The following is a 26,120-nucleotide window of genomic DNA, read 5'->3' as shown; positions in this document are numbered from 1 at the left end:
TGCAACAGGGCCCGGCTTGTGCGGACACGCTCGGAATGCGAAAGGAAACAGCTTACCTTTCTTAATTACAGTTTGATCTGGGATGTTAATACCCGGGTCTTCTACGTGCTGCAACAAAAGAAACACGCGGGCATGTGAAGATGGAGACAGGCCCAGAGAAACGCGCTGGGAAGACCCCCGCCTTCCCCCCCAACCCCAACCCCAACCCCCCCCCCTCCAAGGCATTTCCGCCTCTTTCCTGCTAGGCTGATTCTGATGATTTTATAGGGAAATATTTCATTCCAAGGCGTTCACCTTTGAGCATTTCTGTAAATTAAAGGCAATGCTTTTTTTTTCACCCCACCTTTCCTTCCCCCCCCCCCCAAATTCTTTGCCTGGGGAGTCCTCGCCCTAAACAGTCCGGTTTATGTACCCGGCAGCTATCCTCCTCGGATTCAAAGCGACTTACTTCCAAGCAAGCAGGTTTAGGATTGCCAGCCGGGCAACACAATTGACTCAGAGGGGGCCGTTTATGGGGTTTCTTCCCTAGGAAGCGCGCCTGCCTCCTCAACCCCAGTGTGGCCTTGATTCGACTGCAAATGAAAGCGTGAAGGGGGGGGGGGTTGTTTCCCCCCCTCCTTCCCAAAACGGGCTGTTATTAAAATAATCAGCAGAATCCAGAATGCCACGTGTCGCCTCTGGGCACAGAGCATCACAATAGGACCGGAGCGGCTGCACAGGCAGCAGAGGCGACGGGGGAAGGAGGCAGTCATGCCCAGGGGGTGGGGGAGAATCCCGGGGCAGGGGCTGGAGAGCAGCCCGAGCAAACAAGCCCCCCCCCCACTCCGCTCCTCTGCGGTCCACAAGCCAGTTGCCCTCCTGCTAGAGAGAGGCGTTGGCATTGGGGTGGCATGTGAAAGAGAGAGGGGTGCGCGCGCTGGTCTGTGCGCCCCACACCGCCCGGGCATCGGAGTTTCCGACCGGGATCAGAAAGGAACACCGAAACCCGGGTGTTCCTTGCCTTTGCAAGAATCGAATCGAATACGCGTCTGTCTGCGTTTACACCTTGGCACCGAAGCCGCTCCAAATCGAAGACTTGGCAAGGGGCTTACCAAAGGCAGGAGCTGCCCCCCTCCCCTCCAAGGCCTTCCCCCCCCCTTCTTCTCTAGTCTCTGTCCAACAATAATACCGGATTCTTCTGCAAACCCCCCACCCCACCCCACCCCCGCCCGCCCTCCATTCTGCCTTGGATTTATGCTCCTGTTAATTGTGCCGGATCGCAATGATTCCGGGTGGATGGTACGAAGTTGCTTTATTACAGGTTTTATTGTACTCAATGCTCTCATTTGTAACTTGCCTAAAGTGCTTCTGGATTTGAGCATAATTAAATTGAGAAATGTTCAGAAATGACGGCGGCGGCAGTTTCCTTTGGGTTTTTTTTTTTTTTAAACTATATTGGGAAATATGATCCCTTCAAGCAGGCGGCCTTAAACCCATAAAGTAAATGCAGTGGGGCGGAACATTCCCCCCCACCCACACCCCAGTCTTTTGCTCGTATTACTGTAACCTATCTAGAACCGATAGGAACCACCGACTGTTCGGTTTTAAAATCCCGCTGAGATATTTATAATGAAATAATCCCTGCCCCCGATTTAGCCTGCCTTCCCTTTCCCGTTGGCTAGGAAAGGTTAACAGCAGCAAGCACGGGAAAGAACCTTTTTCTACTGACCCAAATTCCTTACGAAGACCAGGGCTGCTTTCCCCCCAACCCATCCAGGAAGGAAAAACGCCTGGACCCTCCACAAACCGGTCCACACACACAGAGAGAGAGAGAGAGAGAGAGAGAGAAACCCACAACCCGGGTCAAAGTCGGAAGGCCCCAAAGCACTTTGTTCTGCGTCAGTGGACGAAGCTGGCGCTGCCGGGAGTCCAGGTATTTCTGCTTAACAGCGCTGGGGATCAGGCCGCCTATGCTTTAAAGGAGCGGGGGGGGGGGGCACTGTGCCGGTTTAACGATTTAAACCAGATGGCATCCGATTTTCTGCAAAGATGCCCAATGAGAAGTCCTCGCTGTCTTGAGACGCGAATGAAACAACCTGGATGATTATTATTATTTAAAAAAAAAAAAAGATCAATGCCAATTCGTTGTTGCAAAAGCTCTCCGTGGAAACGGAATTATGCCGGGAAAGGAGGCGATTTCAGATCAAGTTTCTCACAGTAAGCGAAACCCCGGCTGGCATCAGATTAGTTTACATCCCGATACCCAAAGACATGTGGCTGGTAGTCCCCTCGGTGGGGAGCAGAACAGACTTTCCTTCCTTGCCGCTCCTACAACAGACGCCGATTCCAAATATGGCCAGCATGGCGTTGATGTGTTTTGTTTTTAAAGATTAGGAAAAATGTTTCATTTTAGGACCATCCGAATTACTGCCTAAATTCTTCCCCACCCACCCCTGGAGAGAGAGAGGGGGGGGGGTTGTGGATTTCAATCGGGAATCGTCTAAACACAACCATTTCCGCGCCGGGCAGCGTCCAAAGAAGGCCGCCGTAGGTTTCCTATTCCAAGTCTGATTTGTTAAAGGGGCAGAGGGAAAAGGCCTTCCAAGTGACCCCCAGATAGCGGAACCCATCTGAAAAGATCTCCCTGCCACACGAAACTGTAAAGCATTAAACTGTCAACGGATATATTTTTTTGTAATATCTGAGACTGTAATTTGGGATGTCATATTAGCAACAACAACAAAAAAAAACCTCTCCCAAATCACATCCAGATACCACAAGCCGGGTTTCCCCCCCCCCCTCCCTCCCTCCCTCCCTCCCTGCCTTCCAGTCCTTTCTGGATGATACAACCAGCGCTAGAAACAAGCATGAAATTGGCAGCATGTTCAAATTCTAATTCCCCCCCCCCCAATTGAAAAAGCAAAGAGGGAAGGGACCTTTGAGAAGGAATTCTCTTCTTGAATCTGGCAAACCCCACTGGATATCTCCAGGGATCCCAGCAGCTCTTCTCGTTTGCAAGGAGCCGGGTTGTGTTTCCCCTCCTGTGCGTAGATTTGGGGAGCCGGGTCTTCACCACACACCACATTTCACTACAATGAACCTTCGCAGCTATTTAGCTGGTCTTGGTGAGCATAGGAGACCCTGGGGGTTATTGACAAGAGCCTCGTTTTCAGCTGCAAAAATGCACGCCTTCTATCCCCACCCAGACATCCTATATTTTTTTAAGTGCTGTTATTATTTGAGGTAGGGAAACTCTGTCTGGACTTAAAAAAAAAAAAACCCTTGGGAACCCTTCCTTCCCAAATGCTCGTGCCAATGGTTTTGTCTGGATAAATCCAGACACAGGCATTTGAGAGGGAAGCGATTTTTTTTTCTAGTTTGCAATTGGTAGGGTTGGATCCCTCACCTCGTATAATGAGGAAGGTATTTCTTGAGGTTCGGGGAATTTGTTAGGACGAGGTTTTCGCCCGCCCGGATCCTCCTTGGGGCCTTTCCCACAGTTTAGTGCTCTTTGTCCAAAGCTATTGTTAACAATGGCCCTCGTTTCAGTTATCCGATATTCGTTCGAGGGTGTCTCTTTCCCCACAGCACCCCCTTGAAGGCGCTTTCGAGAAAGGATGCCAGGAAGGATCCTTATGGGGCCAGGTGCTCGCTTGGAGAGTTTCAAAGGGATCGAGGCCGCCACCCCCGCGATCTGTGCTGTCATCATAGAACCCACACACATCGAAGTGTGTGTGGGGGGGTGCAATTGGGAGAGGCGGCCCCTTCTACCTCTGGTGCCAGCAGAGGATCTAACCCATTGTTGTAATTGCTTCCTGCTAGGAAGGCCAGCTAGCCAGTAAACATTTTTTTTTACACAGATTTGTCGAAATGTCTGGAACGTTTTTTCAGACTGGGAGTGACTTTCCCGATCGCTGAAAATTGTGTTCTTACACACACACACACACACACACAGGACCCCAAGGCAAATTGCGGCCGCGCCTGGGAGGGTCGGAAGGGGCCAAATCTGAGCGGGTCTCCTTACCGAGACGTCTTCTAGGGAGTGAGGTATCGAATGGATGGGGATGTCTCCTAGTCCTGAGCTCAAGCCGTGAGGTCCGTGCAAAAGGTCTTCGTGCCGCCGGTAATCCCTTCGTGGGTCCAGGCCAGACAGCTGGTGCGGAAGTCCCCGGTGGGTATGCAAAAGGCCGGTCTCCTGGCTCTGCCGCTGTCCGGGCCAGCCTGGGTGTTGAGGCTGCGGCTGGGCGTGGAGCGGGTTCAAGCTGTAGGGGTCGTTCACGTGGGAATAGGGGTCTTGGGACTGGGGGTAAATGGGCTGGTAGGGGGGCGGAAAGTAGGGAGGCTGGAAGTCAGCGTTGGGGGTGTGGGAGAGCGGAGGGGCGCTGGTGTAGGGCGACTGGCCCACGCCCCCCAGTTGGGGCAACCGGGCCGTTCCGTTGCTGGTGCCATCGTGGCGGTCCTGATGGAAGCAGACAAAGGGGGGTGGGGTGGGGAGAGAGAGAGAGAGAGAGAGAAAAGAAAGAAGGTCACAAGTAAGCTCTTGATAGCAGGCCAAGTGCCCTGTAGAGAGACACCCCCCAATGCAACCCCGATTTGCAATTCAATTGGTTCAAAACAGAGGGGAAAAGGGGGGGAAATAACCCTTCCGAGACTCCCCTGTCTGCAAGACCCTGGCCCCTTTGAAGCCGAGTCCGTATTTGGGGTTCATTTTGAAAGGGTGGCCCCAGTCTTCAATGCAAAGACGGAGGAAATATAAAACAGCGCTCCGTATTAAACGTTCTGATTTTGGGTTGCTTTCCCGCCCCCCGCCCCCCACCCCCCACTGCAAAACTGAATCTGTTTGGGGGGGAAATGGGACTCTGTGCAGGAAATATCTGCACATATATTCCGTGTCTTTCTGCAAGGGACACAAACGACCGGCCCCAAAGATATCTCCGTTGAGCGCCTAGTTAATTTTGCCTAAGAAAAAACCTCCCCAGAACTAGTCAAGGGCCTTCTTTCGATTAGTCAAAAACGGATCTGGAATCCTTCGACCCTGGACAAGTTTTCCAAGAAAAAATAAATAAAATAAAATCTCGGAACGACCTGCCATGGAAACAAATAAGCAGATCACACAACCACACTCTTGTGTAGGGATCAGAGCTCTACCGTACACGTGCGTATGCAGGAAAATAAACTATATCCACACATGCATGTATCGGAAGGAAAGAAAGAAAGAATGAAAACGTTCCACATAAATAATGAAAACAATTTTTTTATCATAAACTTGGTCTATGGTCGGAAAACAGAAAGAACGGGAGAAGGTAGGGGAATGAAATGAAAACGAGATTTCTGGGACGCGTGTACAACGGAAACTTGTGAATGGATCGCCCACAGGTAAGTCCAAGGGAAATGCAGACCCACTCGAATGGAAGGTGGGGCGGGGGGACCGGGGATTCGGAGCACGGCGTCGTTCAATGCAACTCACGCCAACCTCATCACCCCGGGCGAGAAAAAGAAGAGAAATGCGAAATGCAGATGAAGAGATTGGGGCGGAGGGGGGGGGGGGAGTCGCCTTTTGTCCCAAAAGCCACAACGACGGACACAACTTTCAAAAGAAAGAAAGAAAAGGACTCCAAGCGGGAAGGGGAGCCCCAGGAGCGGACCCCCCCCCCGGCCCCCAACCCCCCCATCCCCGGAAAAAGAGGGCGACCCGCCGGACTCACCATCGCCGAGAAGCTGTGCACTAACATCTGGGCGAGTTCGGGGGGCAGCAGACAGAGAAGGGGGGGAAGCGCCGGCTCCGGCTCCGGCTCCGGGACGCCCCGGCTCGCGAGCTGCCTCTCGGGGGCCCCACAGGCGCCCTGCCTGCCGCATGCACGCCGGCCCGCCCGGCCACACAATGAAAGGCGGCGGCAGCACCAGCCGCAGCCCCCGGCCGCCGGTCTAGCGCCAGCCCGCGCCCGGTCTCCGGCGCCCGGGCTGCTCGGCCAGCGGAGGCGAAGCGCGCCCAGGAGCCATCCGGAGGAAACTTGACCGACGTCTCGCAGCCGCTTAAGCAGGCGGGCAAAGACAGACACAGAGAGAGAGAGAGAGAGAGAGAGAGAGAGGGACGGATCCTGGCGTGCTCGCCCGTTGATGCCCAGCCGAGTGTGTGTGCGTGTGCGCGCTCGCGGGTGTGGGCGCGGGTGTGCGCTCCTTAATCCTGTTGGGCCCCCACCTTCCTCTCTCTCTCTCTCGCTCTCTTTGCCTGCTGCACGTGAGCTCCAGGGGTGGGGGGGGGGGAGTGAGAGAGAGAGAGTGTGAGAGAGAGAGAGATCCGCCGCTCGCTTTCCTTGAGAGTCCTAATAGCAGATATTCATGACTATTAATATTACACGAATACTTAATAAGGGAAGAATGGCTGGAAATCGAGCGTGAAGCGAGGAGGCGACCGAAGGCAGAGCCCGGTCTGAATGACGTCCATTGAAGGAAGGATCCGTGTATCTAATCAGAGGTGGGGGGGAGGGGGAGGGAGGGGGGAGGGAGAGACAAAAAGGGAGAGACGGGGGGGGGGGGGAGAGCCGCGCCGCCGCGTCTGACGAATCACGGGAAAGGGGCAACATTTTAAAAGGTTGCAGGGCATTTGCAGGAGGGAAAGAGGAAGAGAGCCGGGGAGAGGGTGGGAGCCGGGGGGGGGAGTAGGGGGAGGGGGAGGCGATTGAGGTGGCAGAGAAAGAAGAGCGCAAATGTGGGTTGGGGGAAGAGCTGGTTCCGAAGGAGGGGACAGGGGCTGCGAAAAGGAGGTCGCTGAAAGGGGAGGGGAGGGGAGGGGAGGGAGAGGGGGAGGGGGAGGGGAGGGAGAGGGGGAGAAACCGGGAGGGGAAGAGGCTCGGTCCCGTTGGGAGTCCAGGCAAGCTCTGGGCGCACCTCGGCCTGCTGCTGCTGCTGCTGCTGCTGCCGGTGCTGCTGCTGGGCGAACCCGGCCGCCTCGAAGGCCAAGCCCAGGAGCTGCGGGGTCCCGCCTCCCCTCTCGGCCCCGGGGGAGCCGCTCTCCGGGCCAGGCTCGGCGCCTCCGCCTTTCAGCGCCCGGGGCTCGGCTGGGCCCGGCTGCTCGGCTCCGGCAGCCTCCTGCTGCTGCGTCACGTCCATGGTTCGACGGGCCCGGCGGCGGTGGCGGCGGCGGCGGCGGTGGAGGCGGCAGGAGGGCCTCGCCGGAGCCCGGGCCTGGAGGGATCGCAGCGTGGGATCCCCGTCTTCCGCCGGCGCTCAGTCCCCGGAGGGGGCTGGGGAGGGGGCTGGGGAGCCGCCGTCCGCGTCCTGGGCGCCCCGCGGAGCCTCCGGGGCTAAGGCTTGGGAACGGGGTGGCGAAGAAGGGGGGGAGGGAGGGAGGAAAGGGAGGGAGGGAGGAAAGGGAGGCGACTGGAGCGCGGCTGGCCCTGACAAGCCGGAGCTCCCAGCCTCGGCCCAACCCGTCCAACTGGCTGAGCAACTCGCAGCCAGCAAATCCCGTGAGACGACACAGGCGGGCAGCAGCTCCACTCTTCCTCCTGCCGGCTCATCAATAACAACAGGCGCTCCGCCGCCGCCGCCGCCGCCTCCGAGCGTGTCTCGGCAAACCTCCCCGAGCAGGCCCCGGCCACGTCCAGGGAAGAAGAAAGCACAGGAGCCGGCCTCGGAAAACCGGGCCTTCCTTCCGGGGTCTCGCAGAGACACAGGGGGGGGGGGGTTGTTCCTGTAGCTCCCCAGGAAAAAGGGGGGCTTTATTCCCGCACGGACCCTTTCGCCTCGACGTTGGTGGGAATGGGAACCGGCCGAGGCGACGGAAGGTCTGGAATCGCGGCCGAGTCGACGACAGGACTGGTGGCTTCCAGGTCCAAATCGCCAGCTCAGGATCAAGATTTTTTTTTTTTTGAAAGAGAGTTATTTCAGGTCGTTTCAGTTTATTTTTGCGCACTTGGCCCCCTGTGCATGGTGGCTGGAGAAACGCATGTGGCGCATTGCGTCACCACGGCGGCCCTGGTCAATTTCAGGCAGCCCTGGTCAATTGCAAGTGATCTGCCACATTCCTCCCACGGCGCGCCCTTCATCGACGGAAGAGGGTCTCCTCAGCGCCCACCCACCCCCAGCCCTCTCCCCCTCCCCCACAGCGCTCTCGCCCTACCGGGCTTTGGAAGCTGCGCGCTGGGTTTGTTGACCAACTCGTGGTGAAGCCGCAAGAAAGCAACGAAAGAGATTTGCACAGAAACAGACCGGCGGGAGGCGCAGGCAGACCCCTTCAATCTGGGGGGTGGCGGGGGGCTTCTAAAAACCACACTTCTCTCGCGGTGGGAAGGCGAATTGTAGCTCTGCTGGCCGTCCACGCTCAGTTTCTGACATCTGCCGAAACACAGCGCCCTCCCCCCCCCCCCAAAAAAAAGCAGCCTTCAAGCCTCACACCAAAAGCACATGGGGCTCCTGAATGAATTTCCCAGACGGGCGCGACCCTGTTCTGGGCATCAGGGAAGGGCGGACACGGACACACGTGTGCCCCTTTAACACAACACGCCCGCCAAGGGGAGGAAGCCGGGAGAGCACCACACACCATAAGTTTTCACAGCCAGATTGTTCTTACAGACCGCCAGAACAGAAAGTAAACACCGGCCAAAAACTGGTCCAAAAGTATTCACCGCGCCGGTACAAAACACCCTTGAGATGAACGTATTTAATGCGCACCGTTGCTTTCATTCGAGCCTGTATTCATCCATTCCCTCGCGCCCCCCCCCCCCCCGCCCCCAAAACCTATGCCGGTCCACACAGCTTTCCACTTCTCCCCTTATCAACCTCTATCGGCCGGAGTCTCAAAGCCCCTGGGTTTGAATATGGCATCTATTCTAAGCTGTGGCGCGCAGTTTTGTCAGGGATGCCCGCGAACGGGGCGAGCAGATCTCTGCTTTCTAGCCCCGGCCGGGGAAGGCGCCGCGCTCTGGCTGGCGGGGGGGGGGGGGGGCTCCTCTGCCCAGGCGGCCACCCGGAGCCATCTCCCAATCGCAGAGCCTCGGAGGCGGCTTGGAGTTGGGAAAAAAGGCGTGCTTAAAGCCACGCGGTCCTCCAACCCTCGTCGAGTGGCTGAGCGGAAGCACAAGGTTGAGCGGCGCCTTGACGCTCAAAGTGACAACTGTCCACAGCGTCCTCGCGCTGGAGAAGAAGACCTGTGGACCGAGGGCGCCCGGCGTCTTTGGCGAGCGTCACAGCCAACTCTTGAGGAGGTCTCTCCGCTGCCTGTGTCCGCCAGAACCGTTTCGACTTCGACGGGTTGCCTTCTCTGATCCAAGCCCATCCATCCATCCATCCATCCATCCATCCATCCATCCATCCATCCATCCATCCATCCATCCATCCATCCATCCATCCATCCATCCATCCATCCATCCATCCATCCATCCATCCATCCATCCATCGTCCTGCTGCTATTTGGGAGCAGATGTTGGTCCCCCAAAATCCGCGTGGCTTTTGCGCTTCTCATCTGATCTGCTCTGGTCGCTTTTGGCGAGGTCCCCCCCAAAAAACGGGTCGCCCGCCCGGACCCCCTGTCCAACCCCCACGCGCTCTCCTTCCCCTCTGGAGCAGTGGCCAAGCGGCGGTGGGTTGATCTTCCAGGCACTTCCCCGTAGCCACGGGACTCGGGGGGCGGCGGGAGGCGGTGGTGGTGCGCCCCGGTCGCGGGGAAGGCGCTTACCTCGCAGTCCTCATACTTGATATTATCCGTCAGCTTCCAGAGCATTTTCATGGGTTGGCGCGGTGAGTGCCCGGGAGGAGAGAGCGCGAAGAGGAAGGAGGCTGTGCCCTGCCCTGCCCGCCCGCCCGCCCGCCCGCCCGGCGCTCTCCTCTGGCATGCACGCCGCGCCTGCTGGAGTGCAGGAGCAGCAGCAGGAGGAGGAGGAAGAGGAGGAGGAGGAGGAGGAGATCTCCCGTGCCCGCTCGGAGATCTCCCTCTAATGGTCGGAACTTTCTCCTTTTCCAAGCAGAGCCCTTTTCTTTTCTTTTTTTTTTTTCACCAAGAGCCTAATCGGCTCATTTGCATAGCGACCATAGCCAATTGCCCAGCAGCGCAACCACCTGCGAGCACCGGAGGGACACAGGTAGCCGGCCACGCAGGCGTCTCTCCGTCTTCTGGGTGCCTTTAAAAAAACACCCTCCCACCCCCCACCCCAAAAAAAACCCTGACAACAGGGCGGGGAGTGTTTTGATTTACTCAACGGAGGAAGGGGGGAGGGTTAAAGCCAAGATTCATAGGATCTCCTGTAACGTGCCTGCTCCCCCTCTACTCCGCGCGCCTCGCGCTCACCCACGCGCAGTTCCTAGCGGCGGAACAGAAGTAACAACCGGGCTGGAAGTAACTCTTCGGTTTGGCAGATGTTTGGGGCGAGAGGGGTCGCGCTTGCTCCTTTCCCCCTCCACTCCAACGCGGCGCTGTCTTCGAACTAGCTTTTTATATATATATATAAAGAAGACTGAAACCAGCGGGGCTCCTCTGTGGATCTGGCACTGGGAAGGGGGGGGGGCGCTTGGCTTTCAGAGGTTTGCCAACGTGGAGGAGGGGGGATCCTAGGCTTCACACGGAGCTGAGACCCCCCGGACACAGTGTGTAACAGACTTCCCTCTGTGATACGCCTCTGAAGATGCCAGCCGCGGTTGCAGGCGAAACGTTAGGAACAAGATCCATCAGACCACGGCCACACAGCCCACAACAACCAGTTGAATCTGGCAGTGAAAGCACTGGACCATACATGTCTGCTCGGGAGTAAGCACAAGACGTCCAGGGGTCTCAGCTCCGCGTGGCAGCTCTCTGCTGCTCCAACCCTTGCACATTCCGGCGAGTAGGAGTGGGAACGCAGCCTCAAAGGCGACAGCTGCTGCTTGGAGAGACCCCCGGGACAAGTTTCCGTCCTGACTTTGTTTTATGTTGTAAAACTGCTTTCTGTTGCACCCCCCACCCCACCCCGCCCGCCACCCCACTCCAATCTTACAGCACGCGATAGTTCCAAGTTTTAGCAAACTGGTTCCTTTGGGGAAGAAAACCTTCTCCCCCTTATGCGGATCAAGCGAATTTGCAATCTGTAAAACAAGTATTATTATTATATTCTATTTTGTTGTTGTTGTTATTACATACATAACCTGATTTTATGGTACCAATGAGAGAAAGTTCCATCTGTGCTCAGGGATACTCTGAAGCTGAAATCCGAGCAGTTCGGAACCGGTTCGCTCCCAAGAAACGCTTTAGGCCGGAGGAGACCGAGGCTGGATACATGTGTAGGCCACACGCAGACCAAATTCCATTCAAGGCTGCCGAATTTACTCCCGAGTAAACATTTTACAATATGTGGGGAGAGGGATCCTGGGGCTCCACTCAAATAACGCAGTTAAAGCCTCATTCCTGGGCTCGAAGGGTCCAGCTCTGGCGATTCTTTGGTTCCTGTCGCCGGCAATCCGCCCACTGGTTGCGTTTATTTTGGGCCGGGGCTGAAGCTCCGGGGATATCGTTTGGATTAGTCGTCCCGGATCTGAAGCCATCATCACAACAGTGCCTCTGAGCAGGTGCAAAGCGCCGTTAGCCAATCTTCGCAAGGCTGGAGGTGAAGCAGGGAGCAGAGAATCCAGAACTGGGCTCGAGCCCCGGAATGTCTCCTGTCATTCGCAGTGACGCCAGAAACGTGGTGGCACATTTGGATGGCACGGACTGGCGCCAATTGCTGGGATCCCCGCCGGGGGCAGAAAGGGCGTGGGCCCTTTTCCCTTCGGGCGCCCAGGAATACACCCCATGCCTCCCTTTAATTCTTTTTTAAATACTTCTCGGGCCCGAGGGCTTTTGCAGAACCGTTAATTCGGTTTCCTTTCTCTCCACGTCGGTTTACACTCTCTTCCCTATTTTAATCCGAATGTGCTGCGAATCGCCCTGTCGGCTCCGCGCTGGTTTTCCATTTTAACGCCTTTGAACACTACAGCTCTGTCCTGCCATTTCAAAGTCAGTGGGAGAGGCCGGCCCTCTTCTCCGGTCCCCCCCCCCCACACACACTTAATTCCACTCTCCTGGGGGGTAGGTTCTCCGGGGCAGGTGGACGGGCGAAGGGGGCGACCTGGAGCAGCCGCTCTGGCGCGGGTTGGGGAGCGGCCGACCAGGTTTCGCGCGGGCGCCGCTTCTTTTGTTGAACCACAGCGAGATCTACAGGTCCAAGAAGGCAGAGGCAGCCTCAGCCGGGAAAACCGGTGCTTTCTCGGGGAACGATACAGACCGATGGACACGTGGGTTCCGTTCGTTTGGGCGTTCAATCCGTTTTGGCTCCGGCTTAAGTGATTTGTGGATTGGGTGATTTCTCCTCCCCCCCCCGCAACTGCAGGACCCAACAGTCCGCTTCGGATGGCCGAGAAATTGCAAAGGGACGCGCGAGGCGGCCGCCTTGTCTGTCTCCCTTCCCTTGTGTCTTCAGTGCGTCCAAGAGCCCCAGAGCTCCTTCGGTTCGATTCCCACCCGGCTCAAGTGGGGCTGTGAGAACCTGGCAAGCCCCCCTCCCGCCTCCAGGCATGAGCGCCGGCTTGGCCGAAAGGGCGAGCCCGTTGCCCGACAGTTCGGCCCACCCTTGAGCCACAGACCCCAACGGGCGCGCAAGATTCCCCCCAGGGCTGAGCTCCTCAACGCTGGGGGCTGGACCCGGCCAGGACGAAGAGGCTAAATCTAGGCCTTTAGGAGCGGCCTACCCGCCACCAGCCAGCCAGCCAGGCCTACTTGGGCCGGAAGCCTCTAGCAAGAGCCCAGGAGCGGCCCCAAAGCCTTCGAGGCCAGAAGAGGTGCAGGCGGGGAGACTTTGCCAGTCGCCGCCTAAACCCCGAAAAGGCAGCAGCGTTTGAGTTCCCGGAGAGGAGGGGCTTTCAGGACAGCGGGGGGCGGGGGAGAGACTAGGAACAGCCCGCAAAACCTTTGAAAGTCCACTTCCTTTTAGGAGGGAGGCGATTGTGCGTAAAGACCTGGCCACAAGCGCCTTAGGGGCCCTTCGGGACTTCCACGTTGCCCGGCCGGCCCATTACAGCTGCCCGTGAGAAAAGTTGCGCTGCGATCCCGTGCTGAGCTCGAGGGGGCTTCGTTGCTGCAAACGTGATAGGTTGAGGGAGAGCCGGGTATCTATTACAAGCCCCGGACCCCAGACCCGGCGCTTGGCGTTCACTTCACCCAGAATAAACGCGCGGCGAACTTGAGTTAACTTCGATCCTCCTTTGGAAAAGGAGATCGATTTCGGGGAGGTTGACTTCCACCGGCCTACACTTTTAGGATCCACTTTCAAAGACGTATAAAATTAGGCTCCGTTAAGCCCGCGAGAGTTTTCTGTGGCCTTTACGCGCCAGTGGGCACGATCCTGTCAAAGTTAAGCAACTGCAAAATCCCATGGATTTAGATAGGAGAGATAGCCCGAGTAGGTTTATTTAGATTCCAAAATGCCGCGAGACGTCGGAGCCCGCGGGGTCCTTTTAAGGATCGCCGTTGAGGCAGAGCAAGGGGGAAAGGAAGGAACCTGAGCGGCCCCAGGGTTCGGTAGGCACTTTGACTCGGATCAGGCCTGGCACGCAAAAGCCACCGAGTTTCCCGCCTGCCGTGCGCAAAGGTCACCTTTCAAGTTGAGGCAGAGAAGGGACCCAGGCAGGAACGGGGAGCGATGGGAAGTTAAGGATGGAAGCTAAGCCACGCCGTTGCTTCTGGCGATCCGATGGAAGGGTGACTTTTTCCGGATCGACCCCTTACCGAAGAAAGATCTTTTCTTGGGGCGAGCCGGCCAGGCCCAGCCTCAGCAGCTGCGGGTGGGGGAAGGGGGAGGCAAGAGAAAATACTACGGCGGACCCTAAAACGTCCGATCTTCCAGGCAAAGAGCAAATTCCCTGAGGGTTTCATTTAGTGGCCCGACTTCAGGGGTTCCACGTCAAACTTTGCAAAGTTTCGCTTGCGAGTCTCTTTCCCTTTTTCTCTCTCACACCAATATTAAAACCCTCTTCCAGTTTCCTGAGCTCCCCCTGGCCACCGAATAAAAAACACCTCGCCGACCGAGGTCAGCAAACTATCTTTAAAAGTATGTGTGTGTGTGTGTTTTAAATCAGCGCATTTGGCTGAGCGCACGTGGAAAACCGGAGTTTCCTTTTGAAATAGCCAGCGGCTAGTTACGCCGGTTGCGCCGTCCCACTCCAAGTGGGCCTGCCTGCCTGCCTGCCTGCCTGTGGAGAAGTGACTGGCTCGCCCCACCTGTTGAATTGTCACCTAAGGCCTGGGCGGTTGCAAATGGCCGCGCCGCTCTTTGCTGGCTCCTTCCGGCAGCTGGGCAGGCCGGGGCGGCGGGGCCAGGCCGTCGCGCTTCCAGGGTCGCCCCGCGAGGAGTCGGCTCCGCTTCTCCCCTTCTAAGTTCCCCCGCGACGACAGGAGGAAAAAAGGAAGGCAAAGGAAAGTCGCGTTACCTGCCAGTCCCCCATTTTGGCGAGGAGTGACATGCTGGCTCCGGGCTGCCTACCACAAGGTGCCTGCTGGTCATGGAAGGAGTGATCCGCCCGCTCGCCTCGCCTGCGATCTCTTTAGGCAAATCCTCCTTTACCTGCCACAGGGCTCACCTGGTCATAAAGAGCAGGGTGCTACCTGCCCGCGCCTGCGCACTGGCGCAGGAATGCACCGGGCCAGCTCCCCTCCGGAGCTCCCAACCTGTCTCAGTGGATGATGGATTTGCAGCAACCGCCGGCTCTGGAGCTGCCTGGCTTCCCTCCTGCCCGCAGCTCCTCCGGGGAGCAGACCCGGGGGGCGGGGGGGGGGTGTCCAAACAGCCGCCAGCCAGCAACGCTGCGGGCCCCCTCGGCTCCTTGCAGCCCCTTCCTCTGTGCTCCGCTAGCTCGCAAGGTAGTGAGACCCGAGGAGAGGGGCTGGGAGCCGGAGGAGAGCCCGAGAGATGGAGACGCCTCCTCGACTCGCGCTTCGGAGGCTGAGAGTTGAGCCGGCGCTTGTGCCAAGCGGGTCTGGGCGGCTCAGGCGCCGGAGAGGGGGGGGGGGGCTGCGGAGAACCAGCCGGCAAAGGCACCTGGGCGTGGGGGGGGGGGGTGCCTCCTGCCTCGCTTGTCACCGGCTGCGGCGCTCGGCTGGAGGGGCGCTCGGTGGGTCCTGCGCTTAGCAAAAGCAAGAGAGACCCCCCCCCCCCTCGCTCGCTCTCCCGATTCCGGCCTCTTCAGTGCATCGGATCTAGCAGCGGCCCAGCGCCGGGCCTTTTCCCCTCGACGGCGGGCTGCAGAGCTGGGCGCCCCCCGCCCCCGAGTCCTCCTGGAACCGCCCGGCCCCGATTCACCGCCCGCACCCGACTCGAACCAGTTCCCAGGGAAAGAAACGGATCCCCCGTGCGCGATCCTTTCAGCCGCCTGGCTCCTGTCAATGGGCAGGAGCTGGACTTCGCAGACCCGACCTCTGGGACGGTTCCAAGTTGACCCAGACTGCGGGGGGGGGGGCAGGGTTCGGGCGAGCGCCTGGGGTCGTCGGGTTGCGGGAAAGTGCCGGGCTGGGCCGAATAACAAAGCCCTGCGAGCAAAGACGGCGCGGAGAGGAAGGGGGTCGAAGGCGGAGTGGCGGCTTTTTAATTTTAATTTTTTTTTGTAAGCTTTGGCTTTTCTTTTGCATTCTGAACATCGGAGTCCGGAAAAATAACCATGAGGCGTATTTGGACATTGACCGTGAATAAAGACTACTACTACTACGACTACTACTACTACTACTACTACTACTACTACTACTACTACTACCCAGGAGGCCTCTGCTTCCTCTCCTCGGTTGAACAGGGACGGAAGGGTCGGACGTGCCTCCCGCGTGTTAAGGAACTTCTGGTAACTTCCTGCGAGATCTGTATGTTCTTCCCTGTTGAAATCCAACCCAACCAACTCTTGTCTTGGAAAGTCGGGGGGAGTTTTGTTTGCTTGATGGCAACAGCTTCAGAGTATTTGTTTCTCAAGACTCTGGTGTGTGCGGGGGGGCGGACGAAGGGGCAAACCGGCTGGAAACGCGCTTTCAGTTCTCCTGCTCAAGTTAGCTCTGGAAGTTTTGCCCACGGGAAGGAGGGAATCGACTTTCTTAAGTATGCGAAACTGCAGGTCTTAGAGGGAACGGGCTAGTAAGGTGCCCGTGGGATCTAGAGAAACGTCAATCAACAGGTTCTTCATGATCTATTCTAGTAGGCCTTAATGATCGACTGGCGCGGGCTTCTAGCTTCATATCGAGAAGAAAGAAAGAAAGAAAGAAAGAAAGAAAGAAAGAAAGAAAGAAAGAAAGAAAGAAAGAAAGAAAGAAAGAAAGAAAGAAAGAAAGAAAGAAAGAAAGAAAGAAGCGGCCCTTGGGCACAACCCGCTTAAATCACGTGAGGGCTTTTCCCGAAGAATTACTCCTTGGCCCTAAATGCAGTTTTTAAGAGCCTTCCTTGACTGCGGACGCAGCTGCCAACCTGTTGCTTCTCCTCAACGCGTTTGTGGATTGGGCTCCTCCTCCCGCTGAAAACCCAAAGCTCGGCTCTGAACCCCGTTTTGGCCGCGGCCTCCCCAACCCGATGAAATCGATTTATCCCTTTCCCGGGGTCTGGGCTCTCTCGCCGGGTTTGGGTTGCGAGGGCGGAGCCAGCACCCCTCCTCACCCTCTCCCATGGAAAAAGCCCCCCTTCCCACCCCAAGGAGTGAGGTTTTGCCTGGGCCCGGGGAGGTTTGGGAAGGGGGGGGGGCGTTCAGGGAGCCAAGAGATAACAAAGCATCAAGGGAGCAGCGTCCTTTGCCCGAAGGGCTCCTCCGAACAGCAGCCGCGGTGGGTGGGGAATAGCAGGAATCCGGGCTCCAGTCAAGATTCTCAAGTAAACAGCCGCCTCTCTGCTTAAGGATCGCGCCTGCGGAACTCCAGGACGGCCTGGAAGGATCAGCTAGGGAGGCTCAGAGCTCCGGTTGACTCCAGGATGAAAACTTGAAAGAGGGGCCACCAAAGTCTACCTGGGAAGTGAAGTCGACTTGGGCCCCTTCCGCACACGCAGAATATTGCACTTTCAATCCACTTTCAATGCACTTTACAGCTGGATTTTACTGTGCGGAATAGCAAAAAATCCACTTGCAAACAGTTGTGAAAGTGGATTGAAAGTGCATTATTCTGCATGTGTGGAAGGGGTCTTGGACTTCCACCTCCTCACAGGACTTGGTTGCTCTCTCAGCCCCACCCACCTCACAGGGTGTTTGTTGTGGAGGGGGAGGGAAAGGAGATTGTCAGCCCCTTTGAGTCTCCTTACAGGAGAGAAAGGGGGGGTATAAATCCAAATTCTCCCTCCTCCTCCTCCTCCTCCTCCTCCTCCTCCTCCTCCTCTTCTTCTTCTTCTTCTCAGCCCGCGCCTCCCATTTCTGACAGGGGAGGTCCATCCTATGGAAGTCAAGATGGGATTGACTTCCAGCCTGTTCAGCTGACTTCTTGCTCCCAAGCAAGCGCGGCTGTAGGGTTGCTGCAGCCCCACTCGGTCAGAGCGAGTTGGAGGCCTCCACCCCAGGCGTCAAGGCTGCCAAGGGTTCGATCCCCGCATCTGCCCCTGCGAATGGTGAATGGCGCTGGAAACTTTTGGCCCGACCTTCTGGTTCTAATTAATTTTGCAGCGTTCCATGTAATAAGAAGGGAACATTTACTTGGGACTGACTGCTCAGACACGACTGCAGTTGGTCACAATGGGCACGATCCTTTAACCTGAATTAGAGTCCAAAGCGCGACCGGCGGCCAAAGCAGACATCCGCAGCGCAGGCGCGTCTTTGGGGTGGGGTGCGGGTGCTTTGGGACCCAGGGGCTTCCCTTTCACCCAGAGGCGGTTTTTAATAGCTGGAGGTCCGCCGAAGGAAAGCGCCGTTCTCCCACACTACCTGCCCCCCAACCAGAACGCTTGGCCACAGGTTGTTGGTTTTTTTGCTTCATTTGTATCTCGCCTTTCTTTTATATTCACAACAGCCCTATGAGGTAGGTTAAGCCGAGAGTGATCATGGCGCCAGTGGGGCCTCTCAGGTATTAGTCGGGCACTACTAACTACTACATCACACTGTAATTCAGTAAGTGGACCAGTCCACTCGAGGCAGGTCCTTATTTTTAATTTTTTTTCTACCAGCACATATTTATGGTCCCCTTCCTTCAATGAGCAGAGAGTGATGAGCGTGGTCCCGCAGTCCTCGTGTTAGTCTCACAACCGCCCTGCGAGGTGGGCCAGGCTGAGCCTTCAATGGAATTCTCTGCCTAGGACGGAGCAGATGACTCTGCCCCACTAGCACTCCCTCAATCTGGATTTAAAACAACGGAGCCCTTGCTGGGTCAGGTGTTCAGTGGTTTCTCTAGACTAGTGTTTTCTTTCCACCTTCCTTTCCTCCCACCTGCAATATAAAGGTGTGCAACCTCTGTTCATGGGTGGTCCATTCGTTGCCACCCCCTCCTCCAGAAATTAATGGCGTCTGGTGCCAGGATCTTCCTTCTGTAAGTCCCAAGAGCCAGTGTGGTGTGATGGTCCACAGTGCTGGACTACATCTGGAAGGCCCAGGTTCGAATCCCCACGGGTGCCAGGAAAACTTGCTAGGCGTCCATGGGCCAGTCATGCTCTCTCGGGCTAACCTACCTCACGGGGTGGTTGTGAGGATAAAACGGAGGAGAGGACAATGCTTTGCGGCCCCACTGCAGAGGAAGGCGGGGCATGATTTGAACTCATGGCCACCCATTTCATTTAGGAGGAAAGAAGGGTTACTTCCGCCACAGCCACCATTCCCTGCATCTCTGTCGTGCCCTCTCGAAGCCTCTAAAAAGACAAGGACCTGCTGGTGACTAGACTCCCAACGCAACACAGCACCGTCAAGTCGCAGCAGACTCACAGCAAGGCAAGGGACGTTCAGAGGTGGTTTGCCACTGCCTGCCTGTGCGTTGTGACCCAGAACTTCTTGGGGGGGGGGGTCCCTTCCAAATACTGGCAGGCGCTGACCCTCCTTAGCTTCTGAGATCTGATGAGATCAGGCTCACCTGGGCCATCCAGAGCAAGGCATAGATATTGAGGGGGTAGGGGATAAATGGTAGAAAGCCATCCTGGAGCAGTTAAGGTGTAAGACTAGGAATCCCGGCTCTGCCAAAGAAGTTTGCTAAGTGACTTTGGGCCAGTCACATACTCTCAGGCCCCTTCTGCACAGGCAGAATAATGCACTTTCAATCCACTTTCAATGCACTTGGCAGCTGGATTTTATTGTGCGGAAGAGCAAAATCCACATGCAGAATAATGCACTTTCAATCCACTTTTAATGCACTTTGCAGCTGGATTTTACTTTGTGGAATTGCAAAAGCCACTTGCAAACAGTTGTGAAAGTGGATTGAAAGTGCATTATTCTGAATGTGTGGAAGGGACCTGACCCTGGAAAAGAATGTTAACAATCAGCGGTCTTATTGGAAGCAGTTTTCAGCAGTGAGGAAGACGGGCAGGGAAATATAACCAAGCACATCAAGCCAGTCTTGATAGACTCCCTTTGTTCGCAGTCCCGATCATTTTGCTTTGGCCCCTTCTGGACATGTGGAACATACACTTTCAATCCACTTTCACAATTGTTTGCAAGTGGATTTTGCTATTCTGCACTGAGGCCCCTTCTGCACATACAGAATAAAGCACTTTCAATCCACTTTGATAATTGTTTGCAAGTGGCTTTTGCAATTCCACAAAGTAAAATCCAGCTGCAAAGTGCATTAAAAGTGGATTTAGAGTGCATTATTCTGCATGTGCGGAAGGGGCCACTAAAATCCAGCTGTAAAGTGGATTGAAAGTGCATTATTCTGCATGTGCGGAAGGGGCCTTAGTCTCCTAAATCTGTGATCCACAGGGCGAAAGGGGCAGGCTATAAATGAAGTTACCATCTTAAAAAGTTCCGTCATTTTCATTGGGTGCTGAAGCCCAATTACCATGTGTGCTTCTTCAGAGTAAACGCCAGGAAGTTCAATGGGATCCCCCCACACACACTAAATGCCCGTAGGACTGAAACTTGAGCCCAATATGTTTACTCTGCATTGATCTCAGTGGGGTTTGTTCAGATCAATTAAAGGGGTACTTTTAATAGATGTTTCCTTACCAGCTCCAACCAAACGAATCCATCTCATACAGGCTGTGGGGACTGATTCTCTTAACTGAAGGGGAATCACCACAGACTGGCTTGAGGTGGGATTTCGGGTCTGTCAGCCCTAGACACTCCCAGGCAGCAAGACGGCGCACTCCACGCATCCAGAGACACACCAGCCACCCTCCAGGACTTCTAGAAAGTGGCTCATTTCCTCCCACCTTAATCTGGGTCCCAATTTCTTCCGATCTTTATTGCAATTCAAGCGGGCTTCCTCCCCCCAATACCTGTTGCTTTGCAAAATACAGATAGGCAAAATGTAGAGGGGGGGTTAGACAGAAACGTTGGGAGGGTGCCAGAAAGACTAGTTTTCCCTTTTTAAACAATTAGACTCTAAGACCCCTTCTGCACACACAAAATAATGCGTTTTCAAACCATTTTCACAACTGTTTGTAAGTGGATTTTGCTATTCCGCACAGCTTCAAAGAGCACTGAAAGCAGTTTGAAAGTGCATTATTCTGCATGTGCAGAATGAACCTAACCTTCACCCCCCCCCCCCAAAAGGAAACATGTGGCAGAATAAAGGAAATCGTTCCTGATCTCTTCAGGACATCAGATTTTGTACCCTTGACTGTGACCGGCTGTTGGGAGGTTGGTGGTGGTGGTGATGGTTAACACAATTAAACTGGTCTGAACAGTTGATACACAAGCCATTATAGCTAAAATTGCCCACTTCGGATGCACGGGAATCTAGAGATACTAAGCGGGCAAAGAAAGTCAAACTCTCTTGAAATCCTAAGAAAGACCCTCGAAAGGAGCTTAAATCACGCATAAAAGCATTACAGTGAAAACAAAGAGGATAAAAAATATAATAATCCATATTATATATTAGAAATATTAAAAGTGGATTGAAAATAAGGTGTTTTTTTAAAAAAAAAAGTGGATTGAAAGTGCATTATTCTGCATGTGCAGAAGGGGCCCTAGAAATGCGTGAGGGAGCTGTGCTAAAGGGATCGACTCAGAAGGACGGAGAGCTAAATGGATTGACGCAGGTCTATCCAGTGGGGGCTGACTCCCACGGAAAGGGTACCCTTGAAGGAATCCCATTCGGATTCCCAATCTAGCCAGTTGGTGCCAAGCGCTCTTTTCCACACGTGCAGAACAAAACACTTTCAAACTGTACTATTCTGCACAGCTGCCCAGTGCATTGAAAGTGGATTGAAAGTGCATTATTCTGCATGTGCGGAAGGGGCCCAAGGGGCCAGAAATGGGCTCTGAGGGGCAGGTGGTGCCTTTTGGCGGAGTCAACCCAAAGCCCAGGGAGACGATGAAATGAAACTGGTTTGAGCCACTGTTCCGATTTCACCGGCTCGTGGCTTGATGACCTCGACAGGTCTCTCTCCTTCAATACCAAGAGTCCTGCAGGTTTTCTCTTCCTCTGGATTCTGAATGAAACGTGAATTTCTTTCCACTCTCCGGTGCTTGAGGATCCGTTGCACATCGCAGGTTGTCCTTGATGCACCCCCTAGCCGGGATTTTCCTTCTGTTTACACAGCAATCCCCATCAAAGGAGACAAAATCACCGCTCATCCATCTTGGCACACTGTAATCCGTCCTGGAGGGAAACAGTATAAATGCGGGGGAGGGGGGGGGGGCTAACAAACAAAAGGAAACACTTTAAATGCCCTATTTTTGTTACCAAAAATGTTCATTCTAGGTCATCAGTCCCAAAGAGCGCGCTCATTCATTGCCTGCTGGGTGATTTTTAAATATATATATATATATGTTTAATATATATATTAAGAAAAGCAAGAAAAGGACACACTTTTGCAGTTGGAAAGTTTTGAGACTTTTACCAGCAAAGACGTCCAAGATTCATTGCCACAGTGGGCGGGGCGGGGCGGGGCGGGGGGCGGAGTTTAAGGAGCGTCTCCTCCTCCTGAGGAAATCGGAATCCAAAGATGAGAGTCTTGAAGGGGGAAACAGCCTTTCCGCCACTCAAAAACGGACTTTGCAAGTATCCACATGCAACAAAACTCGTTGGCATATTCTTACTGAGTCCCATGTGTGTGTGTGTGTGTCTGTGTCTGTGTTTTAAAGTGTCCACTGGTTTTAGATCATCTCTCCAATTGAAGCAGTGGGAGTTAAGGATCCAGTGTTAATTTCCCCAATAAATCTCACTGTTTGAGAAAACCTTCCGAAGATTGGGCCTGAATCGTGTCCATGGTGAACACCAGTTTGGATTTATACCCCACTTTTCTCTCAGGGAACTGTGACTGGATCAAGGTCACCCAGCAGGCTTCAAGAGCAGGAGTTGGGGAACAAGTTTTCCAGATTAGAATCTACCACTCTTAACCACCACACCACGCTGGCTTTAACGGGTCATTTGGGGCTGGAGGGAAGTCTTCAAAGTGGGCTCCTCTCCCAAGCTTTTCTGCCACAACTTGGATCAAAACCAACACCGGCTGGCTGGTGGATCGGGCCAAAAGGCTCAAAGGATGTCAGTTGTGACCAATGAGACGTGTTCAGTACGGAGTGGTGACGCCAGTCCTAAAAAGTGGTGTCCTTCTGAGTTCAGTGGACTTTACTTCCTAGTAAGCACCTTGCTTTCTTATAGATGCAACTTCATTAAGATCTTGATCAGCTTCAGGCCAGTATAGGCGGCACCAGACTCTTTTGTGACCAGGGTCCTTTATGAATCCCTAGAATGATTTCCTCTGTGCAGACACTTGAGTCAAAGAGGAAAAGAGTGAATCATAGCCATTAATAAGAATTTATGCAATGCCCAATTCTAAGCGGGTTCATTAGAAGCACCGTTTCATTCAGCCCCACGAAAGTGCTTTGAGGATCGCCACGGAAAGTGCTTTGAGGATCGCCACTGCTGCATTGTTTTCTCGCACCCAGGAAGGTCATGGGGCTTGATTTGGCGCTGGTGAAACCACTCATGGAAAGAGGAGGGGCGGCCCTCTGGCCGGGATACACCCCAGGAACTCTTCCCAACCCCACACAGCCCCGCTCTCCTCGGGGGTCCCACCGCTGGAACAGTTTCGCAGTGCCTTGGAGGGTCACAGTTTGCAGCCCCTTCCGCACACGCAGAATAATGCACTTTCAATCCACTTTCACAATTGTTTGCAAGTGGATTTTGCTCTTCCGCACTGTAAAATCTAGCTGCAGAGTGCATGGAAAGTGCATTCTTTTCCATGAGCGGAAGGGGCCAGAAACTCGCCAGCCTGTTCCAGAAGTAACTCACCCCAGCGGTTTGCTCTGAAGCGGTTTCCTCTGAAGATGCCAGCCACAGATGCCGGCAAAACATCAGGAGAAAATGCTACTGGAATACACGGCCATACAGCCCAGAAACCCCACAACATTCCAAAGTTGCTGTTGTTTTGGGCTTGCAACAGCTGCACTGGTCAAGGCAATTTTGCTTCCAGTTTAAAGCCCCACTTTCTGCCAGGGGTGGGAAAGGACTCTCCAGAAGGGGTGGCCCAGAGGCAAATAGTTCCCCTCAAGAAGATCACCTTGTAGAAAAATGGGCATGAATGGGCATGAAGGGGGGGGGGGGCTCTTTCTCGGAAAGAAGTTCTCTAGATCTCAAAAGAGTGAATTTCCTTGCATGTCTCTTGGACGACCAAAGCTTAAAGTCATGTTAATTTCAAACAGGGTGGATAATGGGATTTATTAGACCAAATGGATCATAAGCCTTTGGGTTTAGAAAAATTGGCTCCCCGCTAATGTCAGTAGGAGCGCCATAATCTTCCGCCATTAATCACACCAGGACATTCAGCCTTATGAGGAAAAAGCATTTGGATTTATACCCCACCTTTCTCTCCTTTGGGGAGACTCAAGGTAGCTTCAAAACTCCTTTTCCCTTCCTTTGCCCACAAGAGATACATTGCCAGGCAGGTGGGGTGGAGAGAGTTCTGAGAGAACTGTGACTGGCCCAAGGTCACCCAGCAGGAATGCAGGAGTGAGGAATCAAATCCTGTTCTCCAGGTTAGAGTCCACCGCTCTTAACCACTGGCTCTCCGAAACCCTCCTGCGCATCCGAGTAGTGTGAAAAACGGAGTGCAGGTGTAGTCATCTGGGTAAGGGATCCCGTACTATGTACCTGCCGATCACAGGTGAGTGATCACAGGAATTCTTGGTTGTTTTCTTGGATGGCAGAAGTGGCTGTCAAGTCCAAGGCTTCTAGCACAGCTTTTCATTACTTTTTGGAAAGGTGGAGAAGATGAAGAGGAGGAGAAGGAGTTTGGATTTATACTCCACCTTTCTCTCCTGTAAGGAGATTCAAAGGGGCTTGCAATCTCTTTTCCCTCCCCCACCCCACACAACAAGCACCCTGTGAGGTGGGTGGGGCTGAGAGAGCTCCGAAGAACTGTGACTAGCCCAAGGTCACCCAGCTGGTGTCTGTTGGAGTGCACAGGCTAATCTGAATTCCCCAGATAAACCTCCACAGCTCAAGTGGCAGAGCGGGGATTCAGACCCTGTTCTCCAGATTAGAGTGCACCTGCTCTTCACCACTAGGTCACTGCTGCTCATATGGGGCAGGGCCACGAACTCAAGAGCCCAGTCTTTGGAAGCCAAAGGTCCCTGGGTCAACTCCTGGCATCTCAAGGAGCAGGTGATGAGCAAGACCATCCTCCGAGCTGCTGTGCCTGGACCAGAAGGATAGCTGAAGGATAGCTGTGAGTCAGCGGGAGGCAGGCTTAGCCTCTGCATGGGGGGGAGGGAGGGGGTTCTGCCCGGGGTTTAGGACCACATCTTGAAATGGCCTCGAAGGTGGCTGCTTGCTGGGCCCACCTGGGAGTTTTTAAGCTCTGTGGCCCCTTCCGCACATGCAGAATGATGCATTTTAAATCCACTTTCACAATGGTTTGAAAGTGAATTTTGCTATTCCACACAGTAAAATCCAGCTGCAAAGTGCATTGAAAACACATTGAAAATGCATTATTCCTCATGTGCGGAAGGGTCCGATTCCAGGCTGCCCTTGCTATGCCCAGGTGGATGGGATGCCGGCCCGCTTTCCGCGGCCTCTGGCCCTTCCATGGAGCCTGCCACCAGGAGCTGCTGGCTCCAGTCGCCATCGACAGCTGCTGTCAGGCAACGCCCTCCTCCTCTTTGATCAGGACCTGCTTTTCTGGGTGGGGCGGCTTGAATTCCTTTGCCCTGAGAGTTTTTCTGCGCCTTCCTGCAGCAGAGTCTTCCAAGCGCTCCTTTCTCCAGATTTTTGGCCTGCCCGGTGCAGAACTTCAGGAGGCTCCTTGGAAAGCTGACCCCCCCCCCCCCACACACACACACACACACAGCTTCTGAGTGGAATTGCAGGCCCTGGGGTGGGATGGGGGGAGCTCTGCCTTCTCAGCATTTCCTGACCTGTATGGAAAGCCGAATAAGTCAAGTTGCCAACAGCCTGGAGAGGGGGGGGGGGAGTTCCCCTTTATTTTCCAGGTTATTATTGAATACTGACTGCCATGCCTTGAAAAACAACTGCTGCTCACTTCCTCACGTTAAAGGGATTTCCCGCTCTCTCCAGACTGCTGGCAGTCCTCCAGAAAAAAAAATAGCAGTTTACAAAATGATAGTAAATACAAACTTGTTCTAATTGTGTGTGGTGTGGTGTGCAGAGAAGCAGCATAGTGTGGAGGTTTGAGTGAAGGTCGATGGATGAAGGCTGTTCCTTCCCAGGCCCCAATGAAAGACAGGTTGAATAATTTATTTCTTGAAGATGGGATGTGAAGTCCAGTTAATAATCAGATATGACTGTATGAGTTAATGCTCCCATTTGAGGGAGTTATCTTTGTTTTTGTCCATTCGAGAAAATTGTACTTACCGTTGTTATTTTACTGTATTTTTGAACTGAATCAATAAACTTTATTAATTAAAAAAAAGATATCGTCGAAGGCCTTCATGGCTGGATTCAACTGGTTGTGGTGGTGGTGGGTTTTCCAGGCTGTGTGGCCGTGGTCTGGTAGATCTTGTTTTGCCTGCATCTGTGGCTGGCATCTTCAGAGGTGTATCACAGAGGGAAGTCTGTGTGTAACACCTATGGTCGCCACATTCACTCA

The 26,120-nt window shown here is 54.5% G+C and overlaps 1 protein-coding gene across 2 annotated transcripts in view; it reads right to left on the bottom strand.

Annotated features, from left to right (window-relative positions):
- Positions 1–10,105, bottom strand: part of LOC125439324 (transcription factor AP-2-alpha-like) — a 10,554-nt gene extending 449 nt beyond the window's left edge. Inside the window, exons 1-3 of one of the 2 annotated variants that reach the window (XM_048508369.1) lie at positions 9,656–10,105; positions 4,004–4,438; positions 1–108 (exon numbers count right to left, since the gene is read on the bottom strand). The exon at positions 1–108 is cut by the window's left edge and continues 446 nt beyond it. In XM_048508369.1, coding sequence (XP_048364326.1) covers positions 1–108; positions 4,004–4,438; positions 9,656–9,706 — 594 coding nt within the window. In that variant the 5' untranslated portion in view covers positions 9,707–10,105. Of the gene's footprint in view, positions 109–4,003; positions 4,439–6,867; positions 7,160–9,655 lie in introns of those variants that run through there. The other variant, XM_048508368.1, reaches the window with a different exon arrangement.
- Positions 10,106–26,120: the final 16,015 nt, after the last annotated feature.

The sequence above is a fragment of the Sphaerodactylus townsendi genome, linkage group LG09, assembly GCF_021028975.2.
Source record: "Sphaerodactylus townsendi isolate TG3544 linkage group LG09, MPM_Stown_v2.3, whole genome shotgun sequence".
Lineage (NCBI taxonomy): Eukaryota > Metazoa > Chordata > Lepidosauria > Squamata > Sphaerodactylidae > Sphaerodactylus > Sphaerodactylus townsendi.
This window is presented reverse-complemented; position numbering and strand designations above follow the sequence as displayed.